The sequence below is a fragment of the Lontra canadensis genome, unplaced genomic scaffold (assembly GCF_010015895.1).
Source record: "Lontra canadensis isolate GAN:19392208 unplaced genomic scaffold, GSC_riverotter_1.0 scaffold77, whole genome shotgun sequence".
Taxonomy (NCBI): Eukaryota; Metazoa; Chordata; class Mammalia; order Carnivora; family Mustelidae; genus Lontra; species Lontra canadensis.
The window spans coordinates 5,319,628-5,344,367 of record NW_022631071.1 but is presented as its reverse complement, the minus strand read 5'-3'; the positions used below and the strand labels follow the sequence as shown (position 1 = coordinate 5,344,367).

General features: G+C 35.6%; 1 protein-coding gene across 5 annotated transcripts in view; it reads left to right on the top strand.

Moving 5' to 3' along the window:
- Positions 1 to 24,740, top strand: part of DIAPH2 (diaphanous related formin 2) — a 1,009,576-nt gene that overhangs the window by 547,641 nt on the left and 437,195 nt on the right. For all 5 annotated transcript variants that reach the window (XM_032881800.1, XM_032881797.1, XM_032881801.1 and 2 more), the window contains one exon: positions 11,332 to 11,461. In XM_032881800.1, the coding sequence (XP_032737691.1) occupies positions 11,332 to 11,461 (130 nt within the window). The remainder of the gene's footprint in view (positions 1 to 11,331; positions 11,462 to 24,740) is intronic.

Here is a 24,740-nt window from a genome sequence, read left to right as displayed (position 1 = left end):
TACTATTTTTCTTTCCAGGAGCTCCCATTGGAGACTTTGCTCTGAATAAAAATACCTTGTGGGTTTGAGATACAGTGAAATTAGTTGCACATATTTAATCCACTATTTTTATCCAACATCTCTATACTTGCTAGTTATTTAATAATTCCTACGTTGTATTTGTATCAAATCTTTTAGGGTTCAAAAATGGCTTTCTATCAGGGGACGTATTGGGCCCTTACAATCTAGAAATCTAGACCATGATATTCGGATAGGGCCTTGTGATTGTCTAGTTCATCTCTATCAATGTAGAGAGAATACCCAGTTCTCAGAGAGGTGATGTGTGCTCCTTGAAAACACTTGCTTCTGTCAGAATTTACCAGAGGTGTGTGAGGTGGATTATTTGGATTATATGTCAGGCACACTGTACTCACGTAGTTTTTTTTTTTCACTCTTTTCCATATATATATATTATTGAGGTATAACTGAGATCCAATAAAGTATACATACTTAATGATTTGATAAGTTTTGGCTATATATACACTCCTGAAACCGTAATCATAATCAAGATACTGACCACCCCCCAAATTTCCCCCATGACCCTTGTGATTCCCTCTTACCTGCCCTCAACCCTTCCGAAGCAACAACTGATCTGCTGTTTGTCACTATAGATCAGTTTGCATTTGCTAAATAAAAATGGAATCATAGTGCATGGTCTTTTTTTTTTTTTTCTTTTGGGTCAGGCTTTTTAAACATGTAACTTTTCGTAGTACTTAGGAGGCCATACCTGACTGTCCAGGTGGAAAGTCTTTACCAGCTCAACCTCCTACATCCTTTCTCTCTTACACCTTCCCATATTCCTGCTCCCAGCCTTAGGGTCTACTGCCTGTGATGTTCTAGTCTTCTCTCCATCCAAGCCTCTTCTCAGGAAAGAACCACTTAATTCCATTTACACTGAGGTAGCAGATACAATTTTTGTATGTGATTTCTGCCATTATACGGAAGACAAAACCCACATGTGGCCTATGCCAAAGTAATAAAGCTCTAATAATGGAATGGATTTTCAAGCATGATCAAGTAGGTTTGAAAGAGGTTTTTGGACGGGGCCTCCGCTGAACCTCTAAATGTACACCCACTCTAATGGGGTCCTCATGTAGTACTTACCCTGCCTATAGAGAAGGAGAATGAATTGAAGTCCCCTATGGTCCCATTTAGAATTTTGGTTTCCTGAAATGTCAGCCATTTCACCTAAGAAAAGAACTAATGTCTTGCTGGCCTTCCTTCTTTTTGATCTGTGTGTCAAAGAAAACAGTCCTGTATAGATAAAAGGTCACTCAGGAGGACAGGACCTCCAAGATTTGGTCTATATGTCCTTGGTCCAGGTGAGAGGGGTGTCATCAGAGATGGTCCTGGGCCATTGGACTGAAGTCCAAGCTGTTAGTGACCCAGGGATCACAGGCAGGGGAGCCTGGCGAACCAGCCCAGCTCTGAAGATGCCTTGCCTGTCTCACTTCTTTTCCTACTTATTTTCACATTTAATCTTTTACTCTTAATTCATTTGCATGTATTTCTTTTCTTGTTATTTTATTTATTCATAATGATAAGTGTACTCTTTAATCCTGTCACCTATTTTCCCCATCCCCCCACCCACCTCTCTTCTGGTAACCATCAGCTTATTGCCTAGAGTTCAGGGTCTGTCCCTTGATTTTTCTCTTTATTTCTTTCTTTTTTTTTTCTTTGCTTGATTGTTTTTTTTTTTTCTTAAATTCTGCATATGAATGAGATAATATTTGTCTTTTTCTGACTTATTTCACATAGCATTATACTCTCTAGATTCATCCATATTCTTGCAAATGGCAAGATTTTATTTTTTTCTAGGGCTGAATAATATTGCATTGTTTTTGCGTGGGTATACATACATGTACTTACCACATCTCCTTTTTCCATCCATTCATCTGTCAGTGTACGCTTGGGCTACTTATTTAATTTAGCTATTGCAATTAATGCTGCAGTAAACGTAGGGGTGCATGTATCCCTTTGAATTAGTGGTTTTGTATTTTGGGGGTAAATACCCAGTAGTACAATTCCTGGATCATATAGTAGTTACATATTTTTAAATTTTTTTTGAGAAACCTCCATGCTGTTTTCCACAGTGGCTGACCCATTTTGTATTCCCACCAGCAGTGCGAGAGGGTTCCCCTTTCTCCACATCCTCACCAATACTTGTTGTTTCCTATGTTTTTTATTTTATCCATTCTAATATGTGTGAGGTGATATCAATATCAGATTGATATCTAGGCAGATTGTTGGGCACCATCCTCAGAGTTTCTGATTTAGTCGATTTGGTGGATAGCCCCAAAACTTGAATTTCTAACAAGTTCTCAGTTGATGCTAGTAATGCTTTTCAGGGAACATGGTTTGACAACCAGTGAAGCAGTTATGCCCATCCATTCTCCATACTCATTTTTAATTCTTAGTTCTTGCATTGCCTGATTTCTTCAGGTCTAATTATGCTGAACTAATCTGTAACAAATACTTATATACCTTTTGTCATTGGCTTCACCATTTTCCAGCTGCTACCTGTACTACCCCCTCTATTATCTAGTTATCATTCACAGTCAGTATTTTGAATAAATTACCTTACACATTGCTTCCTCTTTCTGGCTATCTATCGTTTTTAATTTTGCACCCCAGTACTATACTGAATCTGTTCTTGAAAGTCACCAAAGATTTCTCTGATCATCAGTTCAGTCACAGTTATCTTTGGCTTCTCTCGAACATTTATTCATTCAACAAGCATTTACTGAACAAAATAGATACAGTCCTGTTTTTTTTTAAAGATTTCCTTTTATTTTTATTTTTTGTATTTATGTATTTGACAGGGAGAGAGAGCACGAACAAGGGAAGCAGCAGGCAGAGGGAGAGGAAAAACAGGCTCCCCGCAGAGCAGAAAGCCCAACTTTGGGCTTGATCCCAAGACCCTGGGATCATGACCTGAGTCAAAGGCAGATGCTTAACTGACTGAGCCATCCGGGTGCCCCAGTACTGATTTTTTTTTTAAAGATTTTATTTATTAGAGAGAGTGCACAAGTAGGATAGGGGGGCAGAGGGAGGGGAGAAGCAGACTTCCTGCTGAGCAGGGAGCCTGATGCCCAGCTCAATCCCAAGACCCTGGGATCATGACCTGAGCCAAAGGCAGCCACTTAACCACCTGAGCCGCCCAGGTACCCCAATATAGTCCTGACTGTGAAATGAAACCTGTAGCCACCAATGCAAAACAGAGGGTCCATAGAACTCTAGTCAGGAGACACTGTGTGAACAGGTATTTGGATTGGTCTTCTGGAGCAGGGGGCCCAGCAAGCTAGGACTGAGGCACACATAACTAGTAAAGGCAGTTCCACTGGAGTACAGAATGGGGGGCTAAGGAACACAAGGCTTGGTGTAAGCAAGTTAGGTAGCAAGTGTTGGTGCCATTCTGGTTTCCAGAAGTGGCTCTGTACTTATGCTGTGGGGCAGGGGAGGAAAATGGCACCAGTCAGCCTGTTCCTTTGTTCCTGGAGTAATCTCTGCATGAATGCTGCCTCTCTGGGACATACTCTGAGATATGCAAATGGCCTCCGCATCAAAATCCCAGGCACTCTTCAGATTGCTGTTTCCCTGTCATAGGTCCATGAGTTGTTTTCCTGCCTTCTCTCCAAAAGCAGCTCAGTGCCCTCTGGTCTCTATCCCAGCCAAGCCCACTGACCTTTAAAACTCCAGGCTTTAAGTCCTGCTGGTTGCCAGAAGTCATGAAATTAAGCACCTCTCACTTTGCAATACAGTTGCTATGGGGATTTGTTTTCACCATGTGCTCCCCTGTGTCTGTCTGTCTCTGACCCTTCTCTAGGACCATGACTCCCTCCCCACCACAGTGGCCATATTCTGTTTTTCTCCCAAGCTTGAGTCTCTGTACCTCCTACCTCCTTCAAAGTGGCCTCTTCTCTACCTTTAGTTGTAGAGTTTGTTCTGCCAGTCTTCAGGTCAATTTCTGAGGTATTTAGGATGATTTGCTAGTTATCTTGTTGTTTATTATTGTGATGAGGTGACTTCAGCATCCTCCTATTCTGCTGCTATCTTCCAAGTCTCAGTAAATATTTAAATTGAACATACACATACACATATACATACACTTACACATACACACAGAGAGAAACACAACGATGATGAATGTAAAGCACTTATCAAAGTCTCTGGCCTATAAGCACATGATGGATGGGTAAGAAATGTTGGTTCCTTTTCCCCTTAAATGATGATACTAGCACCCGGTGAAGGAAGAAGAACATCTAACGTCATGAAGAACTGAAGCAAATGGGTAGAAATCTTCACCCATTCATACAATCAATAAATATGTATTAAGTACCTAGATGTCATTGTTCTAGATGTATGTAAATGTGAACAAAGCAGATCAACAAATCCTTGTACTTGAGTAGCTGGCATTGAAGTGGAGAGGGATAAGAAAGTGTAAATAGAGTATATAGTATATCTGAGATCAGGTCTATGGAAAAAAATAAAAGTGAGAGGAAGTAAGAGGTGTTGGGAGAGTGGATTGCAATTTTAGAATGAGAAAGTGACTTTTAAATATAGATCTGGAAAGAAGGGAAGGAGCTAACCACGTGGATGAGTTAAAGTGAAACCTTCCAATCAGATAGAGAAAACCAGCGGTGGCTCTGAGTGAGACACATGCCTGGTGAATTGAGAGAGCTAGGAAGCAAGCATGATTTAGGGGAGTGGTAAGTAATAATAGCTAGAGACACCATCATGGTAGTAATGGGGCCAGATCACTAAGGGACTTTCAGGTTATGGTAATAACTTACTCTTCGCAAAGAAGCGAAGCTAGAGTAGGCTTGTATCACTTTTAATCTATTTAATGATCATGATCAGAATAATACAGTATCTTACTGAATTCTAAAACTCTGTGATCATAAGTACTTATTTAATGCCTATTTTATGGAGGAAAAACCCGAGGCTTAGAGTGTTTAAGTAACATGCCCAAGGTCACACAACTAGTGAAGCATAGAATCAAGATTCAAACCTGTTTCTGTCTGAATCCGAAGTCTGTGCTTCGTAACTATTTTGATTAGAAATTTGAACTCTAGTATATAAGTTGTAAAGACCCATTGGATTTGTTGAAGGAAGAGAATAGCATGGTCGTATGCAGTTTTAGGAAACATATGTGGGTTGAATCATATAGGATAAAATGAAGTAGAGAAAATGGAGTGCCATTCTACCTTCTCATAGATTATCTCCACATAGTTACCATTTATGTTTAAAAAATGAGCTTCACTTTCTTCCTAAAGCCAGCTCATTTGAGAGAGTCATTATTTTCTTTGTTACCAACATGATATACCCATTCTTTTAATAACCAAAATTTAAAACTTCGATATTTCCCTTTCCTTCATTCCAAATATTTTTTCAGTGACTTAATCCTGTTTATCTTTACAATATGTCTTGAATTTGTTTTCTTTGCCTTTTTTTTAAAGATTTTTTAAAATTTATTTGACAGAGAGGTATTTATTTGACAAGTAGGCAGAGAAGCAGGCAGAGAGGGTGGGGGTGGGGAGGGGCTGGGGAAGCAGGCTCCCTGCTGAGCAGAGAACCCGATGAAGGACCCTGGAATCATGACCTGAGCTGAAGGCAGAGGCTTTAACCCACTGATCCATCCAGGCACCCCTCTTTGCCTTTTATACATATATCCTAGCTATCATTTTAATTTTACCAGTCTTTGAGATTTGCCACCAAATTACTCTCCCATGTCACCTCTTTTCTGTATAATTTTGTGTTTTGTTCCTAAGTTCTGAGCTCCCTGAGTCTTTGAAGGTACCACGCATCATTTATCTCTGATTGTTATTACTCAGCACAGTCCCTGCCCACAGTGGATCACTGAATGTATTTCTACATTATATTTGCTTTACTCCTAACCTGCTTCCCCTTAGAAGCACATGTTGCTTCATTTCCTGAGCAACACAATATAATTTTATTCTGGCATTCACTCCAACCTACCTCTCAATAAATATGGTGCCCTGGAAACTTCTGGGCTTTGTAGTCAACCTTTCTGTATATGTATGGATATGTACACACACACATACATACACACATATGAATAGTGTTTAATTTAGAATTATTACTCTTAGAGCCCATGCAAGTGGGAACTTATGTGGAGAAAAATCTTAATTTAGAAACATAAATTGCCTGCCTAGTATGTTTTAACATTCTCCTAGGTACTGTGGATAAAAAAAAAAATATTAGGAAAACAGGGCCTCTAACCTTGAAAAAAAACTCATATTGCCTAGAAGAAAAACTACTGTGTTGTGGTGCCTGGCTCAGTCGGTTACATGCCTGCCTTTGGCTCAGGTCATGATCTCAGGGTCCTGGAATCGAGCCTCTGCATTGGGCTCTCTGCTCAGCTGGGAGTCTGCTTCTCCCTCTTTCTCTCCCTCTGCCCCTCCCTACCACTTGTGCACTCTATCTCTCACTCTCCCAAATAAATAAAATCTTAAAAAAAACCCAAAAACTACTGAGCTAAAATGTTTATAGTGAAGGAACAGGGCTGAAGGAAGACATTAATTATTACTAAGATAGAAAAGTCTTCAGATAGGAGGTGGTATTTGAGTGGTCTTGAAATATGAGTAGGTATTCACATGGTAGATAGAAGTAAAAAGGGAAGATGGAAGAATAATCAAAAGAAAAGGGGGGTCTAGAGAGAATAAGATATGCAAAAGCATGATGGCATGACATTACATGGTATGTTCATACATTTGTAATCAGACCAGAGTTGGGCATGCATCAGAATACATCAGGGGACATGTTAGAAAAGTAGGCAAGGGCCAGCTCACAAAGGGCCATATGTGCAAAACCAAGAAGTTTGTATGCTTTTCTAGTAGATGCAGGAAGACTTTGTAATAGAAACTTTGAGTGGATTCTTATCTTTTCAGAATTAAACATTTGAGGGGCCCCTGGGTGGCTGAGTCGGTTAAGCACCTGCCTTTGGCTCAGGTCATGATCCTGGGGTCCTGGGATTGAGCCCCACATCAAGCTCCCTGCCCAGCTGGAAGCCTGCTTCTCCCTCTCCCACTCCCCCTGCTTGTGTTCCCACTCTAGCTCTCTCTCTGTCAAATAAACAAATAAAAATCTCCATTAAAAAATTAAACATTTGAAATCTAAGATCTGTGTGGAGAGGTTGAATTTCCAAAAATTGTTCGGTTTAAAGAACAGTACACATGAGAAGGGAGCTTTGCCTCTCTGAGAGGTGGTTATACAGTGTATAGTAACCCGTTATTTTTAGTTCCCACTGAGGACAGAGCAGAAGAAGTAAGCTTAAATCTCAGCAGAGGTGAAAATTACCTACAGAAGGGGTCCTTCACAAAAAGATTGAATGTGGCTGATGTAGATGATTAAAATGTTGTCTCAGGCTCTCTGGCTGGGCTGGCAACTACCTAATTTCAAAGACAGGGCAAAGACTAGATTTTCAGGCTTGAATGAAAGTATTTGGAAAAAACATATTTTATGGGGTAATTAGTTATTCATATATTTTGCTATCTGCCTCAGTTACAGTGTTGGAAATGTATTAGAAGTGTCAAATGTAAAAATTATCTTCCATAATATAGCATTCATGTTTATTAGAAAAAAGATAAAACTATCAGAATTTGCTGTGTATATAGGTGTTGTTCTGTTAAAGGTATTTTATATTCATTTACCATTTCAGAAATTTATTAAAGAATAGGTAGATACAATTAGTGTAAATTTAGTTATTAATCTTTATGTGTAACATTTTTTGGTCAGATGGTTATATTTAAAATCACTCTGGTTTACTAAATGATGGTGCTCTATCAGTGAATATAGTGAATTGCTCTGTCTTATTTTTATTGTTATCATTAGTTGATAATAGCCTATTAAAATATTATAAAATGTTTTTAGCTCTTTCAAGTATTTCCAGTTTCTGGAACTGCTATTTGTGTTTTTATTATGTGGAAATATATGCAAGACATAAGATTGATTGTAGGGTTTTTTTTTTATCCTTTTATATCTTACAAAGAGAAGTCATATATCTATCTAATACCTCAGCCTAACTGTGGCTGGTGAGAGGGAGACAGGGAAAGCATAGGCAGGGTTGCTAAAAGGCACTTGGCTCCTGATGGAAGCAAACCTTGAAATGTTGACAATATCCTCACTACTGAGACTTAGGCAATCAGGACGAGTATTAATGGAATCTTTGATGTTAATGTAAAATTAACATAATTTCAAGTTAACCAGATATCAAATGGAAATCAATTTTATTTCTTAATAAACCCAAACACTTTGGAAGTGGTTTTACACATACTCAGATTAGACTACTTTTGTATTACCCCAAGAGATGTATGTATCCAACTAGAATACTTCAAAGAGCAAATTATTGGATAAATGCCATTGACCTTTATAACTGATAAAGGGGAATGTTCTTAGTTGCCTTCTGTGTTGACACTGAACAACACAGTATGTCCTGAGAGAGAGACAGTGCCTAATGTGTGAATGGTGTAGACGCAGTTAAGAGAGGCTGAAGACATGATAATACAAAGTAAATATAATAGGTCAAAAATTATTTCCCCCTGTATTTTAATAGTATCTGTTTATTTTAAAATGATTGGTCTAGGGGTCATACATATAGAGAAAAATTAAAAAGACCACATATTTGTCACAGTTATTCCCTGGCAGTTTGAAACCTTAAAATAGATTCTGTGTGAAGTTATTTAAAAAATAAATACTACAATACAGATTTAACAGTTTGTCTCCCATACCAAATAAGATATTCTTCAGCTTGACAAAAGAGGCACTTGTCCATGTTTGCCCATGCTTTGAAAGAAATATTTCAGTTTTTTTTTTTTTTAAAGCATACCCGTGCTCTGTCTGTAACTCTCTGATTTCAATGAAGATACCAAGATATTTCTTTAGCTGAAATGTTATGGTTCACTTATCTTTTTGGAATGTAACCATTGCCTCTACTAAATTTCTTAACAGGAATTAAATTAATGGACCTTACTGAGTAAATATTTATCAATTAAAAACTGTTTCTGAAAATTAAGTATTTCTGAGTATGCATGCCAAAAGCTGGTTTTTAAATCACCCATAAATCTGACATATGAGCACAATGCTATTTTTCCCTTTTTGTGTTTTCCTTTCCAGTATTGGCCATGTGCATTTAAAATATTTAAAATGTATATATTTTTAGAACTTGGTGTCCTGAAAAGTTAGGTAGAGTTTTGTTGTTATTATTAGTGGTGGTCATGGTGTGTGTGTGTCCGTATAGTTTCTACAGGGTTTATAAAATAATAGATCAGTTCCCTTTCCTTCAGGAAGATGTACCTTTAATTTTCCCTACACACCTAATTTTTTTAGGAGTAAGGAATTCAGGTAATTTGTGAGAAAAAAAGAAAATGTGAATTTTCTTATAAATTGTAATATCCAGCATACTCTGAAAATGTTGCACTTTGTAAACATGTAACACTATAATCCCAGGTATAGACCTCTCTTTAGGAACATGAACCTCCCACTGATTACTCTAGGGCACAAACCTTACTTAACACAAATTGCCCTTGAAATGTTGTTGAGGTTTGTTCTTGTAGCTTGTCCTTAAATTGTGTCATTTTAACCTTGTAGTGCTTAAAGGTGTTAGGAAGATCAGCAAGATAATACAAAATTTCAAATATTTCACCTATGTGGGATAAAGTAATCCTGGAAATTCTAAAAGCAATCACTGTGGCCCTGTGACCACCTGAACTGTCAACATCAGGCCTCCTGTGGTGGTTTGTTTTGAGCCTGGAGACTATATTTATTTTAAGTTCTCTATATCCTGAGGACATAAATAATTGTTAAAAAGCTATAGTACAAAACGGATTCAGTATGTGTCTGACTGATTAAATGTGATGTTTTTTTTTCTTTGTCACTAAAACAGTAGCTATTAAATATTCTGTTAATTACCTAAGTATCTTCTACAGCCTTTTCATAAACCTGTCTGGGAAAAATTTATTCTAAACAGAGTAATCCTTAAAGCTAAAAACCCCAAATTAGTATGCATATCAGTGGGCAAACCCATCATCTATGGATTATAGAATTAAAACACCTAAGAGAATCAGAAAACTTGATACTTTATTCCTTACTTATCCTTTGTTTGTAGGTAAATCCTTGATTTCTTCTGCAGCTTAGCCTAGTATGGATGTTACATTAAAGAAAACACTTAGGGGCGCCTGGGTGGCTCAGTGGGTTAAGGTGCTGCCTTCGGCTCAGGTCATGATCTCAGAGTCCTGGGATCGAGCCCCTCGTCGGACTCTCTGCTCAGCAGGGAGCCTGGTTCCCTCTCTCTCTCCCTCTGCCTGCCTCTCTGTCTACTTGTAATCTCTCTCTGTCAAATAAATAAATAAAATCTTAAAAAAAAAAAAGAAAACACTTAGATTTGCATCATAGATTTTTTTGTCCAATACTTTAAAGATTTTTATCGTTCTAACTATAGCATCCCCTTTCTAAAAGTATCTCTGAAAAGGAAATACCATACATAAGCAGAAAAAAAATTGTCATCACAATTGTGTGGTCAGATTCTATTTATAAATCAGCATAAGAACTTTCCAGTTTTTCTTATTTGATGGCCCATACAAGTAAAAAAGGATAAAATGTATTTTTTATATTAATTTGCATCAGTAATGGCTACAAATAAATACAACCTCACAAACATGTCCAGCTTCCAAGAATATATTTCAGTGATAAAGCAAAGAACAAATGCTGATAACATAAGCACATATAACTTTGACTATAATTATCAATACTTAAATTAATGCTTTTTTTCTCAGAGAATAGTTCATTTTGCCATAATTTAGACATTTTAAAATATATATATTAAAATTAAAACTTTTGCTGGTTTTGGTCATCTTTTGTATTTTAGAATAATGGTGTTCCTTTCAAAATCTAGAGCATTGTTTCTAGGCCCCATTTGGAAGCTACCCCTAACTTTAAAAAAATTTTTTTGTTTAAGATTTTATTTATTATTTACTAGAGAGAGAGAGAGCATGAGCAGGGGGAGAGGCAGAGGGAAAGGGAGAGTATCTTAAGTAGACTCCACACTGAGCACAGAGCTTGTCACGGGGCTCCATCTCATGACCCTGAGATCATGACCTGAGCCAAAGACAAGAGTCAGATGTTTAATCAACTGAGCCACCCAGATGCCCCTAACATTTTTTTAAAAAATTAAATTAGTTTTAATAAATTGAGTTTATCCTTTCACTTGTTTAAGAAAAAAAACTCTATTTACATTACCCAAAATATACTAAAAGTATTGTTATTTCATTCCAGATCAGAGATACTAAGTCAGCAGATCAAAAAACAACCCTCTTGCATTTTATTGCTGAAATTTGTGAGGAAAAATACCGTGATATCCTGAAATTTCCTGAAGAACTGGAACATGTAGAAAGTGCAAGCAAAGGTAATTGATTACTATTTTGAAACTATTCTTTGCCTGAGTATTATATTTTAAGTGGTAAGATTAAAAAACATTAATTTTATTTTTTCTGTTTACTGATACTTGAAAAGCAAGAAGATAGTTTCCATTAGCTTATGTTTGCTAGTATAGTACCTTTAATGATCTATTTTTTACTTATGTCATTTTTTAACATTGCTAGGTTATTGACACTTTCACATCTCTGATCTGATAGTATGTTCACTCATTCATTTCATAAATACTTAAGTGCATATTGTTTACAATGGAACTATACCATGGGCTTTTCATGATATCACAATGATTGTGAGACAGTTCTTGCTTATGGATTTTCTCACTGTTTCTATTACTCCACATTAGTCACATGTTAGTAAATATGACTCTAGTCACAAATGTGTGTTGTTAAATTGAAGAGCCAAGATACAGAAGTTCTTTAGAAAAGCAATTGCCAGAGAACTGATGCTATATTGCACTAAGTATAATTTAGCATCATATCTTAAAGGTTTTTATTTTAATAAAGAAAATAATGGTACTCTGGAATCCTACTCTGTCTCCTATTGTTATTCTGGTCCTCGTACCACAAAATGAGATACACTGGATTAAATCAAAGAAATACATTAAGGGTTTGATTGATATTACCAGACTAGGAGAGATGACCACTGAACAATATATTTTTTTAAGATTTTATTTATTTATTTGGGCGAGGGAGAGGGGAGAGAGAGAGAGTCTTAAGCAGACTCCACACTGAGTGTGGAGCCCAACATGGGGCTGAGACCACGGCCTGAGCTGAAACCAAGAGTTGGAAGCTTAACTGATTGAACCACCCAGGTGCCCTGACTGCTGAACAATATTATACAAACAGTATTCTGGGTTTTATAGACATATATTTTTTCCTCTTCAACAAACACTAACAGGTTTTTATCGTTTATAATAAACTTGGGAAAGGTATATGCTTTTGAGTCCTTACTGAAAGTCCTGAGTTATAGGGAAATGGAGAATTTTTAATTGGAAACATGAGAAATGTCACAAATAAGGACAATCATTAGATCATTTCAGTGTTATCACTACTTTTTGATTGCTCTTTACCAGAATTTCTTTTTCTAAATTTTATTTGTTTAATACGTCGATTCAATTTCAAAAAGATTTTGAGAAGTCTGTCAAGAATATGTTTAAATAAAATGATCTGTCAATTTTACAGTGATTTTTAACTCCTGATTTTTAAGTTTTTAGTTCTTACATTGAGGATACTTTACATAAACATACCCAATAAACACTTTTAGTCAAAATAATCTGGAACAACTGTAATGAAATGGACAATGAAGTTTATATCAGCTTTGATTTTAAGTCTAAGCTCTAGCTTATCTATATTTCTATATTTCTATGTCTATATCTATATAAATTTATACAAACTTTTAACCTCTATTGTTATTGATGAAGTTAGCTTATAGCACACAGCCTTTTGAGTTAGATGTTACAAAGTTCTAATCCTAGCTGGTAACTTCTTAGTTCTGTAACTTTGAGCTAGTAATTTAAACTTCCACATTTTTGTTTCCTCATCTGTAAAATGGCAGTGATAGTAACAAGAAGATCACATGAGTTGACATGTTTAGAGTATTCAATAAAAGGCGTGGCACTTAGTAAATATGTAGCTGTTGCTATACCACTATCTTTATTAGTAGTAGTAGTCATAATATGTGATATACTGCTATGAATATTGTAGTTCCTGCTATTGTCTTGTTAGAAGGGGATAATTATAAGGGTGCCTATGGTTCCTATAGTCTCAGCTAACTATGTATTATATCCAGTTCTGTTTGTTTGTTTCCTGTGTCTGGGCTTTTGGTAAATACTTTCATATTTTTATTTTATACTATCACCAACTTCTTTCTCCCCATCTCTGTCAAGAGCAAAATGTCTCTGTTGTATCTTGATTATTTCTGCTTTTCTGTATTTTTCCTGCCAGTGTTTTCAAAAGATTGTTGCCAGAAATCCTCTTCCTATCTTACTATTAGGATCATAGCCATACCTACTCTTGTTATTTTGACTAGTTCTTTTTTCTTTCCCTATGAAATTCACTCTCAACTCAAATTCTTAAGCACATTCCACCTGCTTCCATCCATCTTTCATTTCCTCCCTAGTTCTCATTTCAGTGTGCTGAGACATATATTCTCTTGAGCCTTTTTATTCCTTTCTGATAACCTTGTCTCTTTCTATGATTTCATGCTGCATCCTATCCTAGAAATCTCACCTGCCCTGTCCTCTAAGACAACTGACTATTATTTGTCAAATCCCTCTTCAGAATCCATTTTTAAAAAATATTTTGTTACTAAAGCCCTAGGAAGAAATACTCTGGAATTTGGTTTACGGGGGAAAAACAAAACAAAACAAACAAACAAAAAAAAAACCAGGGTGAAGGGTCAAGCCAATTACCTCTCATTTATAGTTAAATATTTTTCCTTGATATTTGAGTCTAACTTGTTAGGTTAATAAACAGTTCGGTCTTGTTTGAATCACCTTCTGTCACCTCTAGTACTGTACATAGCATGTATATAGTCAACCAGGAAAAACACAAATTGGTCAGTACTATATAATCAATATTATTTGATAATGAACTGTCTTGATGTGAAACGATCGCCTTCAAAAATACAAAAAGTACCTTTCTTTTCAAACTAGAGGGATATCAATGAGATGAAATAAATTAATGATTGAATTATATGTCATATTTATTTTTTTGAGATTATTTGAGAGAGAGAAGGAGAAAGAGAGTGAGCAGGGGGAGGGGCAGAGGGAGAGGAATCTCAAGCTGACTTCCCAAAGAGTGTGGAGAGCAACACAAGGCTAGATCTCATGACCCTGAGATTATGACATGCGCTGAAATCAAGAGTGGGGTGGTTAACCAACTGAGTCATCCAGGTGACCCTAAAACTTATATTTAGAGAACAATTGTTTGACTACTAATAACTTTTTATATGTTTTTGGATTTTTGGAAACCAAATATCAATTTTGATAACATAAAGATCTTTTCTGTCTGGTATCAAAATTAAATTTATTTCAGTTGAGTAGTAGAGTTATAGGCCTCAAATTGACTGACAAATAAAATGCCTTAAATTAAAGGAAAACTGAAGGTAGGAAATATGTGTGATCTGTGGATAAATTTATTTTATAATTGTGTTTATTCTTTAGCTAAGCTTCTAAAATTCTGTGTAACTTTGAATGTGCAAAACTGGTGTAAACTTAGCATATTTTACAATATATATTATAGCATTTATACATATTTTAGCATATTTTCCTAGACCTCTGTTAACTCAAAGATATTGGGGGAAAACATCATCTTCACATTTAAACAGATATATGTTATGAAACAGAATTCAAAATCCACATGAATTTTTAAAAAACGAAACAGATGACTTCAAAGAAATTTCACACTTGCAGTAGATCCCCAAGGGTGACTGTTCATTCTTCTCTTCCATTTGGGGTACCTGGTAAGAAAAGTTTATGAGGCATTGCCTAAAGAATGATACAGTGGTTTTGTTTTGGTTTGGCTTCACTTATTTATCTATTTAGTTCTTGCCAGGAGCGGGGAAGCAAGCAGTCAGGGTTAGGGAGTAGAGTACCTAACTTTCTTCTAAAAAGACATTCTCATATCCTTACGAAGTTCAGCATCAAACACTACAGTGTCATTTTATTACCAGTGAAATTAATAAAATAAAATTGCTCTGGTCATTTCATTTAGGCTAAATTATAAATCGGCAGGTCCTCTCATTCATGTTTGAAATACCAATGAGTCTTTAGAGAGAGAAGAAAAATGGTTGCTATAGAAACTCTGATGCCTTTAAAATACTATTTTTTAAAAAAGATTTTACTGGTTATTTGAGCGAATGAGAGAGTATGAGCAGTGGGGAAAGGCACAGGGAGAGTGAGAGGCAGACTCCCCACTGAGCAGAGAGCCCCATGTGGAGCTCAATCCCAGGACCCTGGGATCATGACCTGAGCTGAAGGCAGATGCTTAATCTACTGAGCCACCCAGGCACCCCTAGAATACTTTTGATAAACCACAGTTACCTTTCCCCTAATGATTAGTCTTCAAGATTATGTGTGTATGTATTTTGTGTGCATAACTATATATATAATAGATACAGAGATATATATTGTATAAAGGATATCCACTGTGGCTATCACTTTAACTTTGAGCTTTAAGGATTTTTACAGTTTGATTTAAAACCTCTAGTGTTTTATGGATTGGCTCCAGGGGTTAAACCAAAAGAGTTATTAGTAAAGTTTAATTAAATCTATTCATTCAACAGGGAAAAATTATTTTACTGTATTTGAAAGCACTATTAATATATGTATTTACATACATAAATATGGAACGGTTTCACTTCAGTTAAATTAGTGCCATCTTACAAAATAAAAGCTGTTAAATGTCCTATAAACAGTGTTAATTTCTTAAGAATTAAATCAATTATTATAAATTTTCATGACCAGCTGTACCTTTTGATATCTGCCATCTTTCCATGTAATATTAGTAACTCTGATCAGCTATTTATCTACTTTGACTTCTTTATAAAAAGTTCAGACTAGAGGAAATACTATAAGGAAAAATGCATGAAATAAAGAAAAAGGAAAATGTAAAATAATAGAGTAAAAAAGTTGGGGGAACAATAGCACGAAAAAGCCAAAATATTTTCCAAAACTCCACAGCTGGCAGAAGCTTTAGACATCATCTCATCCCTGCTAAAAAGGATCCATGATGGCAGTTCATCCAGATTCATTATTTTATAGTTCAAGAAACTGAGGCCCAGAATGATGAAGGAATTGTCCATGATCATATAACTAGATTGGAGAATCGAGGAAGGTTTGCAGACTTTGGAGTTATTTTATTACATATTTTTCAGCTCCATTTTTGCTTCTTTTTTGGTCTAAAATACACAACAGGGATTTATGCTCATATTGGAGTAAATGCTAACTAAATAAAAGATTTATTGGAGTGTAAATGTTACTATGTCCTCTGTGTCATGGTCTATAGTCTCTGCAGCCCCACTTTGACAGAATTACCTTCTTTCTTTGTGTCACAGCAACACTTCACCCTTATTAGTAATATGGTACATATCACATTCATAGTTTTTTTCCATTGTTTGTTTCTGTATGTCCTGGATTTGTCCCTGTAGTTTCAGTGCTAGTGTAGCATCTCAGAGAGAAGTAAATGCTCAATAAATGTCTATTAAATTGAATCATTGCATATCATTATAGTATAGCAGGCATATTTCAAAATACGACATGGGAAATTGACAGAGAGTTGCAGCCCTAAAATTACTGTTTACTCTAAATACAAGGGGAAAAACAAGGTAAGTCAGAATAAAGAGGACACCAGAACAATATTTCCTGGTCTGTATTTTTACTTCTTTCAAGAAGAAAGCTAAAGTTGGAAGCTATCAAGCTAATAATGGATGGGATCTAAACTTATGGAGGCCATCAAACCATAAAGGATTATGGTGAACAGTAAGGATTAAAATCTGTTAGGAACTAATGGCAGCCAACTTTCTCAAGTTATATGTAACTAACTACTGAAACATCCATCTCTTGTTCTAAATTCCTGAAAAAATAAAAGCACTTCTATATTGTTGGTGTTAGTTTTATTGAAAATCTTTGAGTTAGGGGAAAAAAATCCCACTATTTTTAGAGCATTTAATATACAGTGACTCATAAAGCCCAAGATCTGAGAAAGTATTAAACTGTAGGATTTTCTTTTTTTTTAATAATTTTTTAAATTTTTTAATAAACATATAATATATTATTAGCCCCAGGGGTACAGGTCTGTGAATCGCCAGGTTTCCACACTTCACAGCACTCACCATAGCACATACCCTCCCCAATGTCCATTACCCCACCACCCTCTCCCTACCCCCCTCCCTGCAAACTGTAGGATTTTCTAGCAGATTTAAACTTTGAATTGTAATCTGACTTTTTAGAAGCACAGAATGATAATATACCAATGTGATAAAATATCTGTAGAATTAACCTTACTTAAATGTTAGCAGTCTGAGTATAAAACGGAGTACAGGGATGCCTGGGTGGCTCAGTCAGTTGGGTGTCAACTCTTGGTTTTGACTTACATCGTGATCTCATGGGTTTTAGGATCAAGCCCCACATCAGGCTCCATACTCAGTGGGAAGTCGACCTGAAGATTCTCTTCGTCTGCCCCTCCCCCTACTCATGCACCCTCTCTCTCTGCCTCAAATAAATAAATCCTTAAAAAAGCAAACCAAAACACCCTGAGTATACATCATACTACTATGTCAGTTTTACAAAAGTAGTTAAAATTGTTTGGCTTCTTTTGGACTTTTTCATATATACCATAAAAATAAATATTTTTTACTGAATGAATTACATTCTGTCATATTGACATCCATAAATATCTTATAAAATTTAAAGGAATATTAAATTTTAAGGATTCACATTCATGAATTTTCCAGTTTGTTATATTTTTTTCTTCCTTACCCACACCAAGTTACCCATATTCTTCTAACAGTGAATTTCTTTAAAATAACAAACAATAGAAGGTCCAAAATGTGCATAAAAATGAATTTTCAACCTAAAACATTAAAAGGATTTAGGAAAGAAAGTCGTGTTTTGTATGTGTGTGTTTTGTTTGTTTGTTTGTTTTTTCTTTTTTTGCTGGTCAATAATCTAGTCATTACCAACCAGAGTTGTCAATTCATAATATATAAACACTCTATTTAATGTTTATTTCTAGAGGAAACTGTTGAAAAAGTATCTTCAGGTAGCAGTGAAAGAAAACAGAGACCAGGCCATTTGGATTTGAGTAAAATGTTTCAATGTAAGTCAACAATTTTTTACAGACTTACATAGGCATTTGTCAGAATACCTTAGCTTTTACATCCCAGAATCTTTTTCTGTTAGTAATTGTGTGCACAGCTTATCTGTCTCACATCCTTGTCCCTCATGTCTCAGAGCCTAGGCTCCTATGCTTTTTCCAAACAGAAATGCCACCCTCTTCTCTCAGTCCTTATGAGCCCTGTGTATATCCTTTTGAAGGTCCACCTTAAATCTCACGCCTCCATATAAAGCTTTCCCAGTTGTTTTGACTTTCAGTACACTTATCTCTTCTACAATAGTACTTAGGTGAACTTTTTAGTTTGGTTCTTTATCCTATACTGTCTTACATTACAATATAAAGGTTTCCATGTTTATAGATGCATCCTGGCATGATACTTTCTTAAATAATGTGCAATGTCATTAGTCTGCTTTCTCAGGGCAAAATCTAGGATGATAAGGCTGTTGTAAATTCAGTGTTGTGAATGTTTATTAAATATCAACCTGATCCTAGCTCCTATGTTTATTTAGCCCAATAGTGAAACTTTCTGGGTACTTAAATTAGCCAAAGTATATTTGCAGATACTTGATTTTCAATTTACCACATATTAAACAAGTAGGAGAAAACCAGGCCTTTAAAAAGTATTCTTTAAAAGTGGCTGGGAGTATTTAAAGTATTCTTTAAAAGCCTGGGAGGCTCAGTCATTAAAAGTGGCTATTTAGGGCAAAAGAGATGTATGGTGTTAAAAATAATTACAATGGTTACTCCTTTTTTTTTAAGATTTTATTTACTTATTTGACAGAGAGAGAGATCAGAAGTAGGCAGAGAGGCAGGCAGAGAGAGAGGGGGAAGCAGGCTCCCCGCTGAGCAGAGAGCCCAACATGGGGCTCTGTCTCAGGACCCTGAGATCATGACCTGAGCTGAAGGCAGAGGCTTAACCCACTGAGCCACCCAGGTGCCCCTACAATGGTTACTCTTGGTTGAGTTAATGACAAAGTATGGGAGGGGTTCTGGAGTGCTGATCATGTTGTGTTTCTTGATCCAGATCTTGGTTACATGGGTGTGTTTATTTTGTGAGAATTCATTCATCTGGTAACCTATATGCACAATGTATGCATGCTTCAACAAAACATTTTTAAAAAGTTGGTCATTCATATTTTTAAGATGTATAATGACTTACAGAAAGTAAGAGAAGGATTACAGTTAATCTGAAAGATCAGTGTTTTCCCATGTGCTTAGTTAAAATGATCAAATGCATTATATAAATATTTGCTCTCAGAATTGATGTGATGTCATTGTAAATAATTATTTTTCAACAAGTCATATGTCACTTAAGGATTTTATCAAAGTGTCTTTTAGTCTTTAGGGTGGATAGGTACATTCTACTCTTAAAAAAAAAAAAACAACAACGGGGCACCTGGGTGGCTCAGAGGGTTAAGCCTCTGCCTTCGGCTCGGGTCGTGATCTCAGGATCCTGGGATCGAGCCCCGCATCAGGCTCTCTGCTCAGCAGGGAGCCTGCTTCTCCCTCTCTCTCTCTGCCTGCCTCTCTGCCTACTTGTGATCTATCTCTGTCAAATAAATAAATAAAATATTAAAAAAAAAAAAACCACAACACCCACTGAGCATATTATATGCCATGTAAGCGTTCAGGGTGATCTTTCCATAGTTGCTATCAGAATTACCCTAGTTTGTAAATCATTGAATCTTAACCTGTCCTGAGCACATCCTGAGTTAAAATTTTCACTAAGTACCTGTCGCTGCTGTCATTGCTATCAGCATGTTTTTGGTTTAATGTCAGGAAATAGGATATGTGGGAATGTTGCTCAGTTTTATCTCATTCTGGATTAAAGCTCATTAGTTAAAAATTGAATATTCATACATCAAATGTTACAATTTGAGTGACTCTGAAATAAAGCACAGGGATATAGTCAATGCAAAAGTTTAAGGGACTGGCATTAAGTAGCATTGTCAAGGTGGAGAAGGGAGAGTAAAGAAGAGGGAAAACTAACAGAAATGAAGAAAGAAACAGCTCTCTGCTGCTGCAGCAGAGTCAAAAGAAGGGATGTCTCATGCTGAGTGGAGGTTCCATTATACCTCTAGGAAAAATTGGTGGAATCTGGTAATCAGCGTGGTTACCATTACTACAGTTTTAACTGCTACTAGTCCTTCTGATGGATTCATTGACAAGGGTGAGACTGGTTTAGGAATCTAGGGATTGGGGATTTGGGGAGAGTAAAGAACTGTATCAGAGGTACCTGAGCAGTTCCTCTATATTCCACTTTTTACACATTTTAAATATGGTTTGAACACAAGGACCAAGTTGTAGGGGACTATACTGCTAGTGTGATTTCTTGAATTTAACTGAGGTCTTTTTCTGGAATTTGGATTCTACAAGTTAATGAGGTAAATTAGTAAACAGCAAATACAATATTTACTTGTTCCAATTCTTTATGACCCAGACAGCTTAACCATGTTTCCATGAAAAACAGTCAGAATGGAGTTGGTATTTTTATTAGATAATTCCCTGAAATAGTAACAAAAAACTCTGACCCTATTGGAAGCTGATAGTTCTGTGGCAGAGGATTCTGATAAGGTCATATCTGAAAGAAATACATGCTAAAAATATGTTCAGGGATGAGAATCATGAGATACATACCTGAGTTTCAACTTTGTTCCTACCTACTTGTAGGATCATTGGCCATTTAAGCTATCAGTTGCCCGTTTCAACAGTAATGTTTCTTAATTTGAAAAATATACACAGTCAATATTTAGCCCACCTATCCCTCAAGATGATTATGCTAACAAAATTAAACATTCAATGTGGAAATGCCTGAGGAGAAAGGCATTATATATAAATAATAGTTTATCATTCAAGCTATCAGGAAAATATTAATTCCAGATGATTTCTCTCAGGTTTTTTTACACTTGTTTGGTCCCATTTTTAAAGTGAAGGTCAAAATCTGCTCATTAAATGACAAAGCTTTCTGAAATAATATGTGATGTCATTAAGTTTATTTTCTTTACATTTTTTTTTACTTTTTTCCATCTTGTAGTCTTTTAGAAATAACACTCTAAAAACATGATCACAAAGGCTCATCTTACTTTAAATGATATCTCTAAGCTTTGATGGAAGAATCATTGTTCCAAATTCAAGAATCAGTTATAAAATTTCTAATATCCTAGGATATCTTTGTCCTAAGCATGTATAAACATGGAAGAAAAGAAAAAGCTTATACTTTTAACTGAATATTCTAAATAATTAATAGTAAATGTCTAGGGAAAATAAAGGTATAAATTTTGAATATTATTATAATAACTAATAAAATGATAATAAAGCATTTCTTTTATGTGCATTTTAAATAAATGGATCCTGTTTGCATTTGTAGCAGGATATAGCTAATGTTTATGTTAGCTATTGCTTTTTCACTTAATTGTGCTTTTTTCCTAATACCTAATAGTGATGATAATAACTACTACCATTTATAAAGAGATTAACTAAGAGCCAGGTTCTCTATTAACCATGGTTTTATACAAAAGGAGACTGGGTCTCAGAAAGATTAAGTAAAGTGCTCAATGTCACACAATTAACAAGGGCTAAGATTTTGGTTATCCTCTGTATTCATTGTTCTTGTCAATATAACAGCACTGAGAATAATAGCAAGAATGCAATTGAAAAAGATATAAAATATGAAATTTTTTTTCATAAATTTAAGATAAACTGAGAAGACAACATAAACCTTGGTAAATTCTATATTCTGATAGAATGCTAATTATTATAACTGGAAACACCCAATGAAATCATAAATACTCTTGGTTTACTCAAAACTACAGTAAACTGTTAACTATATTAAAAATGGTATTGTTAGGATTTAAGGTTTCATTCAATTGCCTATTCCTTCTATGTGTCCTTAGCTAGGAATAACACACTCTATGATGATGATCAAAGAATAAATATTTCTGGGGCGCCTGGGTGGCTCAGTGGGTTAAGCCTCTGCGTTTGGCTCAGGTCATGGTCTCAGGGTCCTGGGATTGAGCCCCGCATCAGGCTCTCTGCTTAGTGGGGATCCTGCTTCCCCCTCTCTCTCTGCCTACTTGTAATCTCTCTCTCTCTCTGTCAAATAAATAAATAAAATCTTTAAAAAAAAAAAGAATAAAATATTTCCATTGCCCACCCTTCTTGAGGGATATGGTCATTAATTAAACACATGTTTATTAAACTCTAATAGTATAAGTACTTCTCGTCTCTGAGTTACACATTTTTAAAAATTTTAATTTCAGTATAATTAACATACAGTGTTATACTAGGTTTAGGTGTACAATATAGTGATTCAGCAATTTTATACATTACTCAGTGCCCATCAGTAGATGTGTATTCTTAATCCCCATCACCTGTATCACCTGTCTCCCCACCCAAGTCCCTCTGGTAACCATCAGTTAGTTCTCTATAGTTAAGAATCAATTCTTTTTTTTAATTTCTTTTTTTCTTTGATTTGTTTCTTAAATTCCACATATAATTGAAATTATATGGTGTTTCTCTTTCTCTGACTTATTTCACTTAGTATTATACTCTCTAGATTCATCCATGCTATTGCAAATGGCAAGATCTAATTCTTTTTTATGGCTGAGTAATAACTCATTGTGTGTGTGTGTGTGTGTGTGTGTGTGTGTTAGACTATATATTCCAATACTTACATATTTTTATATGTATACCACTTCTTCTTTATCCATTCATCTATTGATGGACACCTGATGGACACATTCATCTATTGATGGATACATAATTTAGGTATTGTAAATAATGCTGCTGTAAACAAAGGGGTGCACATATCTTTTCAAATCAATGTTTTCATATGCTTTGGGTAAATACCCAGTTGTGGAATTACGGAATCATATGGTAATACTACTTTTAATTTTTTGAGGAGCCTCCGTACTATATTCCCCATGATTGAATCAGCCTGCTTTCCCACCAACAGTGCATGAGGGTTCCTTTTTCTCCACATCCTCATCAATGCTTATTTGTTTCCTGTGTTTTTATTTTAGCCATTCTGACAGATGTGAGGTGATATCTCATTGTGGTTTGGATTTGCATTTCCCTGATGATAAGTAATGTTGAGCATCTTTTCATGTGTCTGTGGGCCATCTGGATGGCTTCTATGGAAAGATGTCTGTTCATGTCTTCTCTCCATTTTTAATTGGATTATTTGTTTTGTGGGTATTGAGTTATATTAGTTCTTTATATATTTTTGATACTACACCTTTATCAGATATGTCATTTGCAAATATCTTCTCCCATTCGGTAGGTTGTCTTGACTATTTCCTTTGCTGTGCAAAGGTTTTTATAGTAAATTTTTGTTTTTGTTTCTCTTACCTCAGAGGATGTATCCAGAAAAATGTTGCTGTAGCCAATTTCAGAGAAATTACTATCTGTGTTCTCTTCTAGGATTTTTATGGTTTCAGGCCTCAAATTTAGATCCTTGGTCCATTTTAAGTTTATTTTTGTATATGGTGTAAGACAGTGGTCCAGTTTCATTATTTTGCATGTAGCTGTCCAGTTTTCCCAGCACCATTTGTTGAAGAGACTTTTTCCAATTACATATTCTTGCCTCATTCATCAAGGATTAGTTGACTGTATAATCCTGGGTTTATTTCTGAAATCTGTTTTCTGTTTCATTGATCTATGTGTCTGTTTTTATACCATTTCCATACTGTTTTAATTACTGTAGCTTTGTGGTATATCTTGAAATCAGAGATTGTGATTCCTCAAGTTTTGGTCTTCTTTTTCAAGATTGCTTTGGCTATTCAGGGTCTTTTGTGGTTCTATACAAATTTTAAGACTATTTTTCTAGCTTTGTGAAAAATGGCAGTGGTGTTTTCATAGGAATTGCATTAAATGTGAAGATTGCTTTGGGTAGAATAGACATTTTAACAATATTCATTCTTGCAATCCATGAGCATGGAATAGCTTTCCATTGTTTTATATCATCTTGAATTTTTTCAACAGTGTTCTGTGGTTTTCAGAATGTAAGTCTTTCATCTCCTTAAATTTATTCCTATGTATTTTATTATTTTGGTGCAAATATAACTAAAAATGTTTTCTTAATTTCTATTTTTGCCACTTCTTTATTAATGTATAGTAATACAACAGATGTCTGTATATTTGTTTTATATCCTGCAACCTTACTGAATTCATTTATCAGTTCTAATAGTTTTTTTTTATTATTATTTTTTATAAACATATAGTATATTTTTATCCCCAGGTGTACAGGTCTGTGAATCGCCAGGTTTCCACACTTCACAGCACTCACCATAGCCCATACCCTCCCCAATGTCCATAACCCCACCCCCTTCTTCCAACCCCCCTCCCCTCAGCAACCCTCAGTTTGTTTTGTGAGATTAAGAGTCACTTATGGTTTGTCTCCCTCCCAATCCCATC